This window comes from Triturus cristatus, chromosome 7 (assembly GCF_964204655.1).
Source record: "Triturus cristatus chromosome 7, aTriCri1.1, whole genome shotgun sequence".
Taxonomy (NCBI): Eukaryota; Metazoa; Chordata; class Amphibia; order Caudata; family Salamandridae; genus Triturus; species Triturus cristatus.
In genome coordinates, this window is record NC_140590.1 from 1,042,346,240 (window position 1) to 1,042,366,078 (window position 19,839).

The 19,839-nt window shown below is 42.7% G+C and overlaps 1 protein-coding gene across 2 annotated transcripts in view; it reads left to right on the plus strand.

Moving 5' to 3' along the window:
* DPYSL3 (dihydropyrimidinase like 3) overlaps window positions 1–19,839 on the plus strand; it is a 303,590-nt gene that overhangs the window by 204,892 nt on the left and 78,859 nt on the right. For both annotated transcript variants that reach the window (XM_085618098.1, XM_085618099.1), the window contains exons 2-4: window positions 1,197–1,285; window positions 10,017–10,201; window positions 13,557–13,721. In XM_085618098.1, coding sequence (XP_085474224.1) covers window positions 1,197–1,285; window positions 10,017–10,201; window positions 13,557–13,721 — 439 coding nt within the window. The remainder of the gene's footprint in view (window positions 1–1,196; window positions 1,286–10,016; window positions 10,202–13,556; window positions 13,722–19,839) is intronic.

A 19,839-nucleotide genomic window follows, 5' to 3' on the forward strand; every position in this document is an offset into this window, starting at 1 on the left:
CACCAAACTCAGCACCAGGTGCGGCTGCACCGGCCGCAAGCCCTAAAGCCAGCCCTATTTAAACTGTATTTCTTAAGATTGCCTAATTTGCTATATTACCCTTCGTGGCAGTTGTTCTGTTGGCATGTACACATGTTTTATTACTTGGTAGTTTTACCTCCGTTACTATATGAACTCCAAACCCAACCTTGTAAGTTATTTATTTTTAAGTTTTTTTATGTAGTGCTAGCTAAGAACACATCCGCCATTTGTTTAGCGCTGGATATAAATTGCACTTTTCCTACAGTGAACAAAAATGGTCCTGTTGATTCACTGAGGACCCGAGGCAAGCCAGCTGTTGGGAAATCCTGGAGAACTTCAGAAAGTCGTGTTAAGTCAAGGAGGCCAAACATCGAAATGAACCTCCTAGGCTCATGTCCTTTAGAACCAGCATCATGAATAGAAAGTGAGAGTGTGGAAGACAATATAATAACCATAATAGCAATAGGAATATGCAGTAATTTAGAAATGTGCCTTATTATCACAGGAGCAAAAGTGTGTCTTCAAAAATGGACTTCTACCACAATTACAAAGGAATCTGGTGTCATTTCAATGTATATTTGAATTGAGTCAGTAGAACTTATACTCCAGTCTTTTTAGTGGTGTAACAGTAACTGCTGGGGCCCCTGTGCCGAATGTAGTAAGGGGCCACAGAGGCTCCCAGATCGCACAAATTAGGTTGAACAGTGGGGCCCCCCATGCACCAGTGGGGCTGCATGGGCCCGCCCCTTTTTTCTCTTTTTCTTTTCTTTCTATTTCCGTTTTAATCTATTATTCATGTTGTCCTATGTTAGGCTGTTAAGTGGAATGGGACCCTTTTATTGCTGGAATACATTATTAATGCTGGCTTAAATAAGAAATGTATAGAAACTACTTCTGACTAAGTGTGGCCTATTGATGTCCACAATGTCGAGGTCCTTATGCGAATTGGGAAATATATAAGTACATGTTTATTATAAACTTCGCCCTATTTTGTATGTTACACATATCTATGTGTTGAATATGCTTTTCTTAAATTAATATATTATTATTTTTTTTTTTAAATGAAGAAAAAAAATGAGTGTGTCTCTCACTCCTGGTTGAACTGCCATTTACGTGAAGTTGTGGATGAAAAACTAAATTTCCTTGTTTGTTAACGCCAGTGTTTGCTTTTGCAGAGTGACCGTCTCCTTATTAAAGGCGGACGGATCGTCAACGATGACCAGTCTTTCTACGCTGACCTCTACATGGAAGATGGCTGCATTAAGTACGTAAGAGTCCTAAAGCTTCCCTATAACCTCTGATTTCCAAGGCAGTCATTTATCGATAGATATTAGCGAGGCTAGAGAAAGATACCGTGGGGTAAACATTTTGAGTTCCATCTACTATTGAATAAATGGTGTGCAAATGAAGTAGTGACAAGCTCCTTGCTGCGCTGCTCTACACCAAGGTGAAAGGGCAGGAACGCACGCTATTATGAAATACAGTGCATTCCTGTTTTTCCCCCTGCGCTGAAACACTATTTGCTGACTAGTGCCAATGCATGCACCCTTGCACCATCGTTCAAGGGTGTTTGTTGCATGCAGGACTATTTTTACGCAGGAAGGAGCACCTTCCTGCACAAAAAATATCCCAAAAGGCGTTCTCCTCTTTCTATGTGTGCTGCAGCACACATGGAAAGATGAAAAAACAAGTAGAAATCAAAGATATTTCTCCTTGTTGCGCCTGCTCTGGGGAGGCGCACAGTTTTGGTGCAGACCCTGGTGTACGTGATTAAGTAAATCTGGGGCAGCGTCAAAATCCATGAGTGTTGCATGGAAAAACCCACCGGAACACCCATGGAACGCCTCCCTGGAGCAGAGTAAGGAAACGCAGCGGCTTGCGCTGCTTTGTCTTATTACATATTTATGAAGCCATGCAAAGCCACGCTGAGATATGATTGAGAGGCTTGCGCCACCAAAGAGTAAAAAAAATGGTCCGGCAGCGCAACCCTCTCATAAGTAAGCCCCTAAGTGAGGAACTGCTAGTACTTGTCCCATACCTCTCGCTTACTTGCGCTGATTGTAAGTTAATACGTTATTGTGCCCACATGGTTGTACCTTGTTAATTCGATTTCATTTTTTTTTACAGAAAAATTGCATCACCTCGTTTTTTACACTTCTAATTGCATTACTTCGAACTAGGGTGTGTTTCACTGAAATTAATTAATTGAAGTATAACTGTGAAAGCAACACTTCTATCTTTTCTGTCCTATAGATAGACTGCGAATAATTGTAACACTCATCAACATACTATTAATTAAAAACATTTGGTTCTAAAACACTGAAGTGACAGAGGTAGCACCATACCGCTACTCCCCTATCCCCTACACCCCAAATACCTAACCCTAAACCCCAAACTCTTAATATTATGGCCCAAACCTCTAATGCTTTACTCTTACCCTTATACCCTTATTTATACCTATATCCTATAACTTTAAGCTCTAACCTATAGTCTTAATCCCTATAGCCTGAACTCAAAACCCTTAACCCCCTAGCGCATAACCCCTTAAACTTTAATCCTATATCCTGAAACTACAACCCTATATTCTTAACTCTTTACTTCTAATCCTATAACCCTGAAGCCATAACGTTGTAATTGAATCCTACCCACAACTCCATTCCCATAATCATATATGCCTAATCATTACCCCTATAACCCTGGCCCTTTAACTTTAATCCATTACCACAAACCCAGAACACGATACGCTAAACTCTTAACAGCAAATCCTAAATCCTATACCCCAAACCCTTAACAGTATAGACTTAACACGTAACTACATACCTTTGACTCATATACCCCTAACAGCTGTACCCCAATCTCCTAACCCCAAACCCTCAAACCTATATACGTAACCCTATTCCTTTAACTCTTAACCCTATACTCTTAACCACTATGTCCTTAATCCTTAAATCCTAAACCTTACCCAAACCCTTTAATGCCTAACTCCTATACCGCAAATATTTATCTTGTACCTTAAATACAGAGCCCATAACTCTATAATCAATACCCCAAACCCCATAACATCAACCCCATACTGTTCACCTTTATACTCTATAACCTATAACCTTAAATCCAAACCCCTAACCCCTTTATCCCTTTCATGCTATATTCACTTAAATGTCATTTCAATAAAGAAACTTTAAGAAGTGTTCCTTTTACAGATGTATTTATTTTTACAACTGCTAACTGGGAAGTGTTCGTTTCAGAAGTGTTGCTTTGGAAGTTTTGTGGCAATAGTGTTGTAATGAAACCTTATATGTACATTCTCACCTGTGGCAGCCGTGGATTCCAGGTGGAATATATTGTACATGATGACGTACCATTTCAGTGGGTCCCTGACGCAGCAGGCGGGCGATGGCTGAGTAAACCATATCTCTTCACTTTGGAGTTTCTCACTTTATTTGAGTACCACAAATAGTGTCCACTTATCCGTCAATATAAGTCCTTCAGCCACAGCATGCAGCAGCTCACATGGCCAGCATGAGTACAGCTTTGTATTTATCCCTTCCAAAAAAAAAGAAACCCTCAAGGCCACTCAGCTATTAGGTTGTTTGAATAGGATTGATTTCCTTTGTGTCCATAAAAAGTCACATGTAAACTTTTGACACAAAAATAATGCTCCTGAGACCGAATTGCAAGGACGTGGCCTAACGGCTAGAACATTTGAACGCGAATATGGGGAACCGGGGTTCGAGTCTCGGCAGGGACGCTCCACATTCTGTGATTCTGGGCAAATCGCTTAATTTCCCCGTGTCAGTCTGTTATGCAACTGGTGCGCATGTAAAGCACACTGGTACCTTCGAGTCGAGTTCGTGGTATGTAAAAGCATTTTTTTTAAAGGCCTAATAATTCTCATGGGCCCACTAATGGGAGTTAGTTGGCCCTTCGAAATTACGAGTTGATTTCTGTCTCACTGCTGAAAGTAGCCAACATCTCTATATGAAAGTCTGTGGAAAGGAGGACAGAAAGACAAATTCCTGTATTTTACCCCCCAAAATGTTGTCATTCACATTATTTATTTCCCCTCCCACAGAACTGCTGGGAACCTCGGTAACAGTAATTCTGGGTCACGGAGATGATAACAGTGGTAATTCCAGGACACTCTAATCGAGGCCAAAATATAGGGGAACACCTGCTGGCTATGTCGCGAGCCTCCCCCCCCCCCCCCCCACACTGTGGACCATTTCTTCTGCTCAGTTTTATTTATGTTTATCGTCGCACAGAGTTTACACGTCACAAGAATCCACACTTCCTGTCATAGAAATCTGTGGAGGCAATTATAAGCAAGACATGTTTTCACATTTTCATAGATTTCAAAGGATCTTTGTCTGGATCAAGGGAGGATTGTAGTCCTTGTCCAAGAGTTTGGGACCCGGTTTACGAGTAAAGTCGCTAATCTGAGGAATTCATTTTTCTGAGTGAACCGGATACAGAACACTGAGGCGTGGTTCCTGCTTGGCGAAGCACACGCAGCAATCCTGGGCCCCATTTTGTGCCAGAAGGGATACGATCAATGATACAAAGAATGGCTCTTAAGCAACTCATTTGTTAACAGAATTTTTGTGGCAATGTCAGCACCCTGGACTTGGCGAATCTCCCTCTTTGATGTGCAGAATCTTCAAAAGAGGAGAGTAGAGGAGAAAATCCTTGTGCTTGGGGAATGAAGGAAAGAAAACAACTCCCAGAGCTGTGCAGTATGTTGTTTGTTGCTGGTTTGTGGTCCTTACGCAACTATCACTCCAATTATGATTATTGTTAAAACGGGGGTGCGGAACTAATCGTGTGTGACACCACCGGCATCTTTTTTTCCGCCAAGAGATAATCCGGTTTAGCTGATCAATGACCAGCTAGAATGCGCACAGGACCCCTGGAAAACCCTCGAGCTCAAACATGCCATTATTGGCATTATAAGTATGATTCCCTATAGCCAATTCCGGTTTCAATAAAGGACATTTCATTTTGAGTTCCCCATCAGGATGTTAGAACATAAAGTTCCCTATTGCCGCGTGCTACTGGCTAAAACGAAAGTGCCAGGCATGTCTTGAAGCCCCTTAAAAACATTTGGCTCAATGATTGTCAACCTTTGGCTTTGCCAATGTTTGTGAATTATTTTTGTAAAATTATGCATGGGACTAGTTATTGTGTAAATGCACATTGTGCAAGAGAGAACGCTTCTCTCTCAGAGAGGTAAGCCAGTGGCTGAAGTGGGCTGACCTTATGCCCCATGCTGTATGTTGTAGTGGGTGGAACAACAATGTGAATGACATGCTGATAGACCAATGGATGAGGAGAGTTGGCTCTAAGGCCCTATATTATATATGGGATAGAATACCCTATGTCCTCCATTATTGGAATATTGCAAGTAACCGAGGAGCTCCCTGGCAACATTTAGGAATGCAGCCCAGGGCCAAGCTCCTTCATAAGATCATGGGACTTGGAAGTGACTTGCAATATTCCTATCATGTATGGCAGGGGGTATTTTGTTCCATGTAATACATGATCACACCATCATCCTTCCCACAGACACCTTACATTCTGGGTGAATTGCTCTTTCAAGTGCATTGCAGACAAGAAGATTAAAAGCAGAATTTTCCAGTGAAAATAAACACTCCAAAATGCAGTTAGTTATTGGTGCAAATAATATTAGAATCCGTTTTTTTGCCCTGGCTCTGGCAGCATGATTGTGACATCAGCAGGTCAAATATAATAACTTACCAGAGTTAAGCAGCTATGTCATTTCTTTGTTACAAATGACTGGAGACATCACAAGTCACCTGTAATATGGGAATTAGAGCCAGGCTTTTATAAAGGTGGTTTCAAGCTCCCATGTATTATACATATCATCTTATTAAAATCAAAACGCATTGGCTAACTCCAGACCCGAAGAGGCAGAAATGTGCTCACATAGGCCTAAGTCTACTTTCTGAATGCATTTCTCACTTTTTGGGGAATTCACAAAGAAATAACAACAAAACTAGTACTACTTTTGGGAACTCGCAGCCACAGCAGATTCTCATTAGTTTTCATATCCATTATTAATATTTTCAATATTGAGATATACATTGATACATGAAGTGCACAGTTAGGGGCACTAATGCAAGTAAAGCTGAATAGTGTACATGTCCGCTGTTTATTAGGAAATGAAAGAGATAATTGAGATGACGTGGACTCCTCACACGCTGTGCTTGGGTGACACTGCATCTGCTGTGTGATAGGTGCACCCTTGTCCATAAGTGGGAATGTCATGCTGGAGACCATTTACATTTGGTAACATTCCTTTGTATTTCTTTGTGCAAAATATTTTCCACAATAAAGGAACCTCATCCTCTGCAACCGACCAATATTTGGGGTAGTCCCGCCTCTATCACATCATGAAAAACGAATTGTCTTGTTTGAATACCCGACAGAAAACACGTACGTCCTCGCTCACACTATTTTTGCTCATCACATGTGGATTTAGAATATCCTAAAGAAATAGAAATTCAAAACATCCCTGAGCTCCTTCCTCTCAGAGAGGGGGTTGTAGCCCTCAAGAGAACTAGGTTTTTCTTTTGAGAGGAGAATCCCATATGGTGAAGCATGTTACCTTTGGTGAGTGAGGGATTTCGTCCTGAAAAGGGAATTTCCCACAGTTAGGTCTGTGTGTTGTAGTCTGTGGCTTATTAAATTTGTATTCTTCATAATAGACCCAAGTATTCTGTATGTGTTTTCTGTCTGATATTTTTTGGGGGATATAATCCTTTGCAGGTCTTTAAACTTCCCTAGGACCTTCCTGCTTGAAATTTGTTGGTTTGTGAGCATTGTTTGAATACCCGCCTGTGAGTTTGCAAGTGTTGTCGACCACGTTTTTGGAGCTGTCCTTATCCTGGAATGCCCACAAATCTGATAATGTGTGGAGATCGAAAACTTTTCTGAAATAGTAGAGTCGATTTCAAATCGCATGCATTTTTCTACATCAAAATGTAACTTAGGTGTGCTGATTGAAACTTACATACAGTAATACTTCAGATAATCGAGCCATAATAAAACATCTTTTTTGTTATAGTTTGTTATGTATTTGTAATATTAAAACATGCTGAAATTGTTTTATAATCGCTCACTGCTAAAACCATGCTCCATTACTACATGTATACTTTATGCTTTACAAAGTGGAGGCACCACTAGAATCTACAACTGGTGGTAAGACAGAAGTCTCGGGATGCCCCCATGCAGCGGCTTAAAGTTACTATAGAACACTCAAGGGCATGTTGAGCACATCACTAGGTAAAATGATATTTTGCTTAAAGTGATTCAGATCCATTGACTGCTCCTGCCTATGTGCATTTAATATGGAAACACACTCTCCTTTTTCCCGGATATTCACTCCACATTTTATGAGTTAAGTGGATAGCAAAGCTTTTAGAGGCAGAAGTAGCTTGCACAGATGGTATGAGGGCCTATATAATCCCTATTGTAAGGTTGGGTATGGACAGTGGGTGTGCCATTAAGCCAACTGGCTGCGTTTGGTAATCAGAGTCAAACCAAAGATGAGCAGCGACTTTAGTTAGGCAGTCAATACTTTACATTTTAAAGTTTATTTGGCAGAGCCATACTGGCTGACTGGGAAACTGCATGATGTCCTGAAATGCCTTTGCTATGAGTGGCTAAAGCAGGTTTTGCCCACGGACTGCCAGCCGTCCAGAGGTGAGGATCTGTTTCTTACAGGCTGGACAAACTCATGCAGGAGCAGCTCAGGGCTTTACTGTAGCCTTAGAGCCCGCCTTAGCAGGCTCTACTGGCCTCTACCGGCCATTAAAGTCCCGCTCCAGCGTTTGCCGAGGGCCTTTAACAAGGGAGCCGGCCTTTAATGGCCGGTAGTTCCGCTATGGAGGGATCTAAGGTTATTAGAATGTTCTGCCCCAAGAGGGCAGAATGTTCTAATTCTTAAAACAAAGGCTCTCACGGAGCCCGAGGGAGTTGAAATCCCCTCGGGCTCCAAGAGGCTTTTTTAAACAAACATTAGAATATTGGTACCCCGGGCTTCCACCGGCCATTAGAAGCCCGGAGCACTCCAATGTTATGATTATTATTATTACTTTTAATGTTTTCAATAGAGCGCTCAACATTCCAATATTCTAATTCACTGTAGGGACTTGGAAGATGTGAGAAGTATTGCAACATTCTTGGCTCACTTGTACAGTGCCGATGACAGATCCTTATGGGTCCAACACCTCTTTAGTGCAAGACTTCAGACATCACCTTTCGCACTGAATTTATCCCTCTGTCCACAGAGATAGGGAACAAATTAGTTTTAACATCCAAATCATGCACTCCTGCGGCACCTACCCCTCCTCGATATTTCATAAGTGAATTGAAAGTCGGGGATCAGCCTCTCTGTCTCTTTGTAATGCTCATTTGCAGCAGCATGTCTATGTGTCTTGGAAGCAAGCAGCAGTTACACCAATAATGAAGAAACATAATGTGTCTATGTATTTCTAGTAAATCCATGGTACACCCCTTCTAAAGTAAAACCTTTAAAAAGTTTGTTGCCAAAGAAATTATGGGCTTCTTTACACCTAAATGACATCCTAGGTGCAGCACATCCTGGCTTTATGCCACTCCATAGCAGGAATTCAGCCCTGGTATCCAGGGTGGAAGAACTATGCTGGGTAATTAACACAGGAGGCAAAGAGATGCATTTTATTAAAGCTCTCAGCTGTGTTTGATACCATCTCTCATAATATCATTCTGATTCATCCCCATGACATTGATGTAAGAGGTACTGGCTGGGATCTTACTTACAGGAACATACCCTAGTAGTGAAAATTTTAACTTCAGACTCCACATCTTAAGAGCTACAGAGAGGAGTACCACAAGGGTCATCATTAAGTCCCCCACTTTTTTACGTTTTTGTAGCCCAAGTGGCCTGACTGATGTAGGTCTTTTGGCTTCGTATTTATAACATATGCAGTTGGCACACAAATTGTCATCCGTATGGATCATCCCGCTGGAAGCTGTGAAGAGCTTTTTAAAATCTGCTGGACTGAGGGAGCATCTTCGATGCCAATAAATGCTCTTAAGTTAAACATCAATAAGACAGAGATACTTAGCACCCACCCTGCCATCGAAGACGTGTCTGAAAGCTGTTGGCCAACAATTTGCACGACCACCACTAAAGTTACAGTTCTATAGAATTTATGAGTTGTCTTAGAAATCATCTTGACACTCATGGCCCAAGTCAACAAAGTTACCTCAACATGTTATTAAAAACTCAGAATTATTTAAAAAATCTGCAAATATCTTTCATGTGGTTGCAGAAAAGACACCTATCAAGCAACGATTCTTCCTAGATTGGATTATTGTAGTGCATTGTACTTAGGATGCCCTAAGAAATTACGGTCGAGACTGTAGCTGGTGCCGAAGTGGCCAGTTCTTCAATTTGTCAAGACGATCTCCAGTCTCTCCTTTTAGGGTTCACCTCATTGGCTCAAAATTGAGCAGAGAATAGTATTTAAATCACTCTACATTGTTCACTAAACTTTCTATCAGCTGGGATGTAGATATATTCAAATGAAATTGACTCACTACATCCCAGCTAGAATCCAAAGATCCATTTTGCTACTTAAACTGGAGATCCCATGCCATAGAAAAAAACATCAGGGAAGCGATCATTCTTGGATCAGACTGCTAAAGTCATACATTCATTTGGATCGCTCGAGTCCAGGAGATCTTTAAATACATGTATTTTTGTTTAAGTGGTTGTTGTTGTATGAAGTTCCATAGGTTAATTCATTAGCACCAGGACACCCTCTCAGGTAACAACCATGCTAAAAAAAATGTTTTAATCTACATTAACTCAGTCTTGCGGCTTATCGGACAAAATGCATTTTCCAAGCAGTCTCCCTTGCCAGCTCTTTGGCATAAGGGTGAAACCGAGAAGGGACTGATTGTTTACTTACATGTTCTTGTTCTTCTAGGCAAATTGGAGACAATCTGATCGTCCCCGGAGGGGTGAAAATCATTGAAGCAAATGGAAAGATGGTCATTCCGGGAGGAATTGATGTGCACACACACTTGCAAATGCCATACAGGGGGATGACAGCAGTGGACGACTTCTTCCAGGGGACGAAAGCTGCCCTTGCTGGTGGGACCACCATGATAAGTGAGTGTCTGCGATTGGGGAGCAGGGATATGACATGGATGACTTTGCTGTGTACGGGTGCCAGTGTGACATGAAGGTCGATACTTCCACTGGTGTGTATGAAGAAGGCAGGAGTGAGGGCCTGCTAGGGCGGGCTCATTGGGTTCTAGTAGGAGGAGATGGCGGGGCAGTTCCTTGATGCAAGCATAGGATATTTGACAAAACTATTTTTAATGCTTACCAGAATACCCCAAGGTTACCGGTAATAAGTGGTGAATAAACCCTCGCGGAATCGCTGACAACGGAAAACAAGGCCGTGACTTTTATCACACTGTGCACTGATCCAGGGTCATTTTTTGTTACATTTTATCTGAATAGCCTATTTTTAATGAGGTTAGATGGGAATTTATGCATTTTCAGAAAGTTTATCAGTAAGAGTGTGTGTCAAGGACGTCCACCTCGCTTGTGGAAAAGAAGCACGTAGTCAGGGCTGGCCTCTGGGGCACAGTTCTAGTCATTAATTGAAATGTCATACTTTTGAAATGTCACCTGTTGCCATTACTGATCCAAGCACAACATGCCACTGAGCGTTCCTAGCCGGATATCCTCTGATTGCAAATGTCGAGTTATTTCTTTAGAGCTTCAGGCATTAGTCAGTTTGGATTGATTTTACTTTTTGAGAGATAGGTTGATGTGCCCAGGATCACACCATGTGTCACAAGGAGAAATCAGGATGATAATTCTGGTCTCCTGGATCTAAAATCCTCTTTATATCACTAGACTACACCTCCTCCCTTGCTGGAAGCATCCCAGGTTTTTTCTACCAGGACACCATCCCTCCTAATGAAGGCCTGGCACAGACAGCGGTTTTCTGTTTACTGGGATTCTGGGCCCGTCGCCACCTTGGCATGGCCCCCCTGGCCACAGACTGGCACACTGTAGAAGGGATGTCACGTCTGCATTACCATCCAAACCAAGAAACAAATGAAACACTCCTAAAGCTGCATGCCAATGCGCTGCAACTTGCACATTACCCCTACCAAACGAAGAAGCCAATTCCTGGAAACTGACCATTAAACTGGTGTCACGTGAGGCTGAAGTCTGCAGCGATTCGAATTAAGACCCAGCTTTGATGTGGTTAGCCCAGATCAGGAACATGCCTAGAGAACGCCAAAGTAGCTTTAAAAAAAGTAGGGGCAGATTTATAACGGACTTGCGCCACTTTTACGCCGCCGTTGCGTCACTTTTGTGACGCAGCGGCGGCGTAAACCATGCGCCATGTTGCGCCCCATTTACAACGTGACGCATCTAGGGAGATGCGTCACGTTGTAAAGCTTGCGCCACATGTGGGCGTACCTGCACAGGGGGGGGCGTTCCGGCGCAGGAACGCCTCCGAAAAGTGGCTGAGTAAAATCTACAAGATTTCACTCAGTCACTTTTCCGGCCATGCTGCGTCAAAACTCTGCGCCTGCTTGAAGCAGGCGTAAGGATTGACGCAGCATTGTAACAATAGGGCACCCCCGAGCCTTGCTGGAGCTGCGTCACGCTTGCGACGCAACTCCAGCAAAATGCGCCAACCTTCCGCCATCAGATGCGTCACGCATCTGTTTATCCTTGCGCCACGATGCGCTGCATTGTAAATGCGGCGCATCTATTGTGGCGCAAGGGTAAACTTTCGTGACGCATCTTCCCTGGCGCATCCATGCTGATTTGCAGGGATGCGCCGTAATATTTAAGGTAATCTGCTCTCGTGCTGTAGAAGGAACTAACCACATGTCACAAACATTTTCCAAGCCACCTTCACAAACAGCAGAGCTATCTCTCTTTATGATCGCATCTTTTAGGGTCAGGTCAGAGTCCTCTCAGCCGTATTGAGGCCGTACATATACGATACACGTATTTCCTGTGCCATACAACCACCCTTCAAATTACACTGATATTGCGATTGAATGTCGAGGAATCCAGACCACAAAACCTTGGAGGCGCTGGCAAAGAGTCGAGATAGCTCAGAGGAAAGAGAACGCAGACAGATACATTCAACATAAAGGACCTTCCTCAGGTGGTGTTGATTCACAGGTCCATTGTACAGCAGAGCCATCTCTCAGATTGATAAATTCTGAAAAATGTGCGTTTGGGCACTGCAGCGATCCGCCAGTACGTGCTACAAGCTGAAGCATGGGAAAGCATGGCTATTCCTCAGATTACACAGATGGTACACGTTTCACCATTACACACCACAGCAACGCCTATATTAGACAGAAGTTAGAAGTCTGACGCTCCAGAATGCAGCGCTATCCTCCGAATATGCAGACGCTGCAGGCAGATGCGTTTTAGAGCGAAGCTATCCCTCATTTTAAAGGCATGTCACATGCTCATTCACTAAACCATAAACTGCCTCAGGAAACACAGCTTGTGCGGGTTGTGGCCTCGGCGCACAGAGCTATCCCCGGATCGCGCAGCTGTTTGCACCTGAGGGGACGCTTCCCTTTGTTGCTTGCCTACACGTATCCAGTAAACAGCTCTGCATTTGGCGCGCGAAGGTTGTCATTATTCTTTTATGTAGGCGTCAGCTTCATGAATGAGGTTATTGTTCTTGCTGTTTTACCCATCTGTCCTGCTTCACCTTTTTATGAACTACTGGAATTAAAGTGACGGGCGCCAGAAAGCTCATAATTCCCTCCCAATATGAGATCTGTATATCGGAATTATATCTATTTTTACTCGCATAGACTTTCTTTTGTAACCGTCTGAAGACGCATGAACTGTCCCTAATTTGAGGAGGATGTGGCATCCTCACTCTTTTATTATTCTAGGACACATTGGAATTTTGGAGCAGATATATCTATGTAAAGAAATGGAAAGAGTTCTCTTTTTCAAATGACACCGTTTGGTGCATCCTTTACATTTTTAGGAAGGTCACAGAGACTCTTCTCAAATTCTGCATGCAGGTGTTTTGCAAGGTTTTATCGTGGGAATAAAATAACTCTTTCAGGTAAAGTTCCTGCATTATGCATGTTTTTTTTTTAATGGCCTTTCAGCACATTTTCTGTCAAGAGAAAAAGGGATAAGCTGGCCTCTGGGGATGTAGGGATTTTTCAAACATGTCAGTGCTTCATAAAGGCCTGTAGGACAAGGCTCTGGACTGTCATATGTCTGCTGTGGCTGACGTAGACTGATCCACATTTCCCATAAATCAGTGAACCTCTGGCTGTTTTGTGGTTGTGTACCTAAGCAGTTGTCCCTTCTTGATGTCTATGAGTTGCCACATATATTAAAGGTTGTCTCCTCTGGGTGCAGTTATATGTCTGTGGTTGGTGCTTTGAGAAGCCCAAAGCTCTGCAGTAACCCCATCTCTCCCTCTCCTGTCCACGCCCAGTTGACCATGTGATCCCGGAGCCCGAATGCAGCCTGACAGAAGCCCTGGAGAAGTGGCGGGAGTGGGCCGATGCCAAGGCCTGCTGCGACTATGCCCTGCACGTGGACATCACCCACTGGAATGAGAGCGTGAAGCAGGAGGTGGAGGCGATCATCAAACAGAAAGGTGGGTGAAGGCAGAATGGCTTTTTGGGCGTGGGGCAGAAAAGGGAGGGTCCTGGGTGATTGATCGCAGTACTAAAGGGGCAGAAATGTGTATGATGACGTGGGCCTCCTTTGGTCAGCTTTTTGTATCCACTTAAAGCCAAAAAGGATAAGAAATTGATTGCATCGGTGCTATAACTGCAGGAGAACCGAGAGGAATGTGGCTATATGAACTTGAAGACAGACTGTCAGGTAGAAAGATACGTTCAAAGATAGAGACCACAGGTAGAGGAATAGACAGACAGAGAAATGACTAAACAGACAGTGCAACTAATAGACAGAAATACGGATGAATGAACAGACACGTCAGACATAAATAAACTTGTGAGGAAATGATCATATCTCTCTTTCTCTCCCCTCTCTTTCTCTTTTTTACACACTCTCTCTCTATATATGGATGTGTAGATCTATAGATATACATAATACAAGCAGGCATCCTTTATGAATAGGTCAAGATTTCCATTAAAAAGGCGGTTTTATGAGGTTGACAGATCTGAAAAAAATGTCCCCAAAAAAGTTCACCCACCTCAGTTCTTTATGGCAAGGTTTGTGCAGACCCATCAGGCAGGGGCTTAAAAAAAAGGTGCTGTCCAAAAAGGGTATTTACGTTTTAAATCCCATTGGATTTTTTGCTCCACAAATGGCATTACATATAAGTAGAACTTAAGGAAATGCCTTTGCTATCTTTAGTTTAACTCCTTTCAGTGCCCTTGGTCACAGTGTTCCCAAATCCTTTCTTTTTTTTTTAATTGCCCACGCAGTGCTTTCGTTGCTGACTTGGCCACCCGTGGCGGGTTGGGCACAGGGGCAGGCCAAAGGAAGGCTCTGCAGCCGGCACCGCCTGACCCCCACTACCATGGCCAAAGCCAGTGCACTGCTGAGGTTGACTGCCCGCAAGAGGGAGGGCGTGGAGCAAGGCCAAAGCCAGGCCCTGCGGTCGAGTTCTACCGCACACACCCAAAGGCAGTGCTGAGTGGGTTGGCTGTAAATAGGAGACTAGGCGCAAGGAACAGTTGGATGTGGCGTTTGATGGAAATAAAATATACTGTTATGGAAAACAAACAAAGTTTAAGTGATGTTTTGTTTAGCTTTGCTCATAGGACCTTAACAAACGATTAACGAAACCTCAAATATTCAAATATTCACTGAATTTTGATAAAACAAAATCATGAGGTGAAGCCTTGATGAGGCCACGATGCCTCTTTCCTCCATCAACAGTGATATTATTACATAGCATAATACACTCAGCTGGTCTGTCCGTATGGCTTATTCCATGCTGCTCATCATGTACAATAGCTTTAAATAAAGGTATTTAACCATAACTGAACATCAAGAAAGGGGTAGCAGAGGAATATGTAGAGTGAGTGTGTGTGAAAGAAAAACAGAGAAATGGAGAGAGAAACAAATAAAGGATAGACACAGAGAGAAAGAAAGTGAAGATTGGAGAGAGGGAACAATGGAGAGAGGCTGTGAGACCCTCAGCCTTGTGCTGAAAAGAGGATGGCTATAATGAAGAAAGTTAATCTCAATAAACGTCACAAGGCTCTGTTTCATTCGTACAGAGAGATCTATGAAAGACTTGTCCTTATCCAACAGAAGAAAAAATGAAACATCTAAATTAAGCGGATTCCTTTATTAGCTAATTTGTGAAGAAAGCTGTTAGAACTATCTATGGGTTCTAGGGCACAATCCTTGTCCTATTTGCTCATTTTAAAGTGAGAGTTTTTTCAGGGTACATGCAACTCTGCAAAGACGGGGATATAGTAGTTGTGTTTCCTCTAAAATATGGTATTGTAAAAAAAAATTCATAAATAACACTTTTAAAACAAACACTTCCCAATTATTTCTAAAAACAAAGAAATACCTTGAAAAATCAATACATCCCAAGTGTGTGTTCCCAAAATGTATAGAAGGTATGATGGTGTGGAACAGGCAAATGGTTTAAGGGGTGGGGGTCATGGGTGTGGGGTTTGAGCTATAAGCTTTAGGGTGTTACTTTATAGTATGAGAGGTCGGATTTAGAGAGATAGGATTTGGGGTACAGGGATAAGGGTTTGGTGCATAGGATTAAGGGTTTGGGTATAAGTTTATGGGTTTAGGATTAAGGGCATACAATATGGGGGTTTAAGGTATGGATTATTGGAAAAGGTGTAGGGTAAAGGATTTGGATTATAGGGAATTAAATATAGGGATGCTTGGTTTGGGTCACGTATAAGGGGTTACAGGTATAGGGTAACAAGTTAAGGGTTTGGGTTACAGATTTAAGAATTTAGGATTAAGGTTCAATGTGTTAGGGTCTGCGGTTAAGGACACCGGTATAGAGTTTAAGGTTATGGGGTTAAGAAATTAGGTTTGGGTGTCCAAGGTTAAGGGGATGAGGTTAAGCATTAACCACTCGGATAACATTTGCTTAGTGTCAAATTCCAAAATGTGTTTATGACGTGTCGATGATTTTTAGTTATTTTGAAGTCTGTTCAAAATAAGAAAAATAAGTTGCTTTTCACAGTAACGCTGGACTTAATTAATTTCAATGAAATCCATTACAGTTTTGCCATGATGCAATTTGAAGTCTTAAAAACAAACAGATGCTATTTCTCAGTAAACAAAATAAGAATTGGGCCCAGCAGGGAGTGGATGTACCGCCAATCAAAAGGCCTCCAGTGGCCCAACGAAGCACCTCAGGATGATGCCAGGGATATTAATAGGAGCTGTCCTCCCCGAGTACCATTCTGCTGTCGGCAAAGGCACAAAGGCAATCATATGGCCCCCATCGGGATGTAGAAAGCTGCCACCCTCCACCCGAAGAGGCCGTGTTCTTGGAGGGGCAGTCCTCTCCTCTGCTGCCCCAGCTGCGTGATGCCCACACTATCAATGGGAAGGGCCCGTCGTCCCAGGCCGACTCCCACTAAAATGCTGCCTGACTCCCCAAGAGCCGCTCGCGGTGCAGGCTCATTCAATCTGTCCCCCCTCCGCCACACCAGTGGGGGACAGAAATTCAATAGAGGCCGCACTGTACAATTCTGCGAGCCCCGCAGTCATTCCACGACTACGGGGCCATCATCTTTGGGTTGCCTTAGGTGGCACTGGCTTACCCTGGGATCCGTGCACATACCAGATTGGGTATGTTGCCCCCCCGCTGGCAGCATCCTTGAGACTCCTGGGCCGCCTATGCTGTCGGAGATGTGGCTGGAGTCTGGCACGGGTGTCCGGGGCAGCCGGAGGTCCGAGTGGCAACGAGGAGCTTCGGATCCAAGCTGCCTACTCCATGTTGGCTGGCTCTTCCCCCTGTGCGAGGTATACCTTTGTGGAGAAAAGTTACTTGACAATCCAGCAAAGTGCATTTTGCATAATATATGTAATTTCAGGAACATTATACATGTTTCACTAAAAACTAATTGCAGATTTTGTACACTGCTAGTTTATTTCCCAGTTCAGTACACCTTATTTTCTCTTCTCCTCCACTGATTAATAAGGATATTACAGCCTTAGTGACCTTATAATTTAGCAGCCACCTTTGGGACAGTTGGGAGCTTAGCTGTTTCTCTTCTCAATTGTAACCAAACAATGTGACAGATTGTTTCTCTTATTCTTTCATCAGCATTGGCCCTGATGTTACTCTGCCCTTGAGGCTTGCAGGAGTCATTGGTTCCCTTTTAGAATAATTCTGATTAGCTCTTAGGAAAAAAGAGAGGTTCCTCGTCTTGCGTTATGGAACGGGGCAGTTGAACAATAAGGTTCAGATTAACTTTATACAGCCTTGAGGGCCATTGTAGATACCCACTGATCAGGGCTGAGAGACTCCTGGCAGGAGATACAAAAGAGACTCAACTCAGTGCAGGGAGATAACCCACAGCCAAGCACCATTTTTAAAGCAGCAATGGAACAGCTGAATCTTTAGCTTCTTTTGGCCAAAGAAAATATGAGGAACATTCAAAATATTCATGTATGCTGAACATTCAACATTGTGATGATTGAGCAGACAACCCCTTTTGCACCAGAACAAGGTACCGCATAAGCCTTGAGAAATGTTCCGCAATAGATTGGAAATAGTTAATTGCTTGAGATGCATTTGTTTGAATTATGTTAGAATATGCTGTCAATTTCTGTATACAATTATTGATTATGCTGTGGGTGTGTCCTACTGCGACAAAAGAAATATTGCAGAAGGACTAGTAAGAGTGGCGTGAAGTACTTGGGTGCACAGCCCTCCCTTTTTACATGTTCCCTGAATGACATCCACGGATTAGGGATACGGTCCCCCGTTTAGTATTTGCCATTGCTCTCTTCTGATTTTCAATACAGTGTAACAAAGATGGTGTGCAGGAGATCTAAAGCTTACCTACTTGCAACACTGTACATCCAACCAGTTTTTTCCTTTAGATTTAATTCACGCCTTTGTTTCCACACTCCTTTCCACGTTCAATTGTACTGCATTCCAGATACTCTATTTAAAGTAATCCATGGCAACTCCTGGAACAAACAATTATGGAGGCCTTTGCTGAGCTGCTTAAATCAGGAGAAATCCTGACAAAACAGCAAGCCACATGAGGTATTTGAGTACATTTATTTGCCAGCACTTCTCAACATGGTGTCACCCCAGCAAAAAAAGGATACAGCAAACTGTCAGGAAAAAAGACCCCTACATCCTCCCAGGCAATACTTTTTAAAGAGTTAAAACCTAAGTTGTATTTAAAAGAACTGAGCAGATTAGCTAAAACTAAGAGCAGGTCCTAAATCACAACTAGAACAAAACTCCCAAGCGAATGATCTGCTTGAACTTCTAGCGAGAACGTAGAAGCTGTTCAGTGAAGGGCTCTGGAATCCTAACATATGTTTTAAGATTCGCAAGTTAGTGCTATGTTGTGACGCTGCACTGTCGTTCTTGATTCTAAGACTTCTCACTGTGGTATGTTCACTGACACATGGAATGTGCAAGTGACTTTCCGCTTTCTAGTCCTCCCCTACCAGTCCATTTCGCTACCTCCTTTACAGCTGTATGTTTTTAGGTAATGTGCCAACCTAATTCATAGCTCCTTTAATTCCATTGGAGAAGGGTAGAATGCTCAATGAATGTGAGATGCTTGCAGAAAATTAACTGTGATCGGCTTCCTGGGCACATCTCATGTTCTGGCCCACATCTTTTTTTTCGTATTGTGGTGTAAACCACTCCCTCGCTTTCATTTCTCTTTTTAAATGGGTTTTTGTATTCCTCAAACTCTCCACCATGTTCTTTTTTAATTTCCTCACCTGCCCCTGCCACTGTATGTAAGTAACCCCCATGGCGCGGTGGAGTTGGCGAAATGTCTAGTCAGCAGAATTTGTCAGGTCGAAGTCCACGTACCCTGTTTATTTCTGTATTCTAATATTTGGCGGTTGCACATCGTGTTTGTTGAAAGGTTTCTTATAAATTCTAGCGAACAACACTAGATCGCTAAATTCAAAACGTAGGTCCCATCAGAAGGGATTATGGGGCAAACCAGCTCAATTTCTCCATTAATGTAAGTTATTTATACCATGCAATATTCAGGGTATTCAAATGAGTGTTTTTATATGTTTATGACGTAAGTGCAGGTTTTTGTTCCCTGTCATTGGGCATTTTTTATTGAACCATGATCATACAGATGCTCAAATTCATTGTGTAAGATGCCTCTTTTCTAAGTAGTGTACATTAAAGTGAAAGTAAACAACGATTATGGAAACCTAGTGCTATAGCTAATGAACCATGCTGTTGAAGGGTTCATGAAGTGATGCAGCTACAAAACCTTCTCTTCTCCAGATAAAATGTCAATGTTCTTTAGTGACTGAGAGCGAGCCCTTTAGTAAGTACTTCCATTACAAGAAGTCACTTTTAAAAAAAACGGGAAAAAAACAATGTATATTTTTTACAATGGCCATCTGATTTGTCACCCCGGTTTAATCTGGTACTCCCAATTGCAAAACCACTTATGATAACAGGGTTATTTAAATAGCACCATGACTCCTGGACGATGGGCGAAAGGACGATCTATTGTAAATACGTATCTACACTTGTAAGCACAGTGATCTAATGTTTCTGGAGCTGTACTGAAGGTCAACAATTT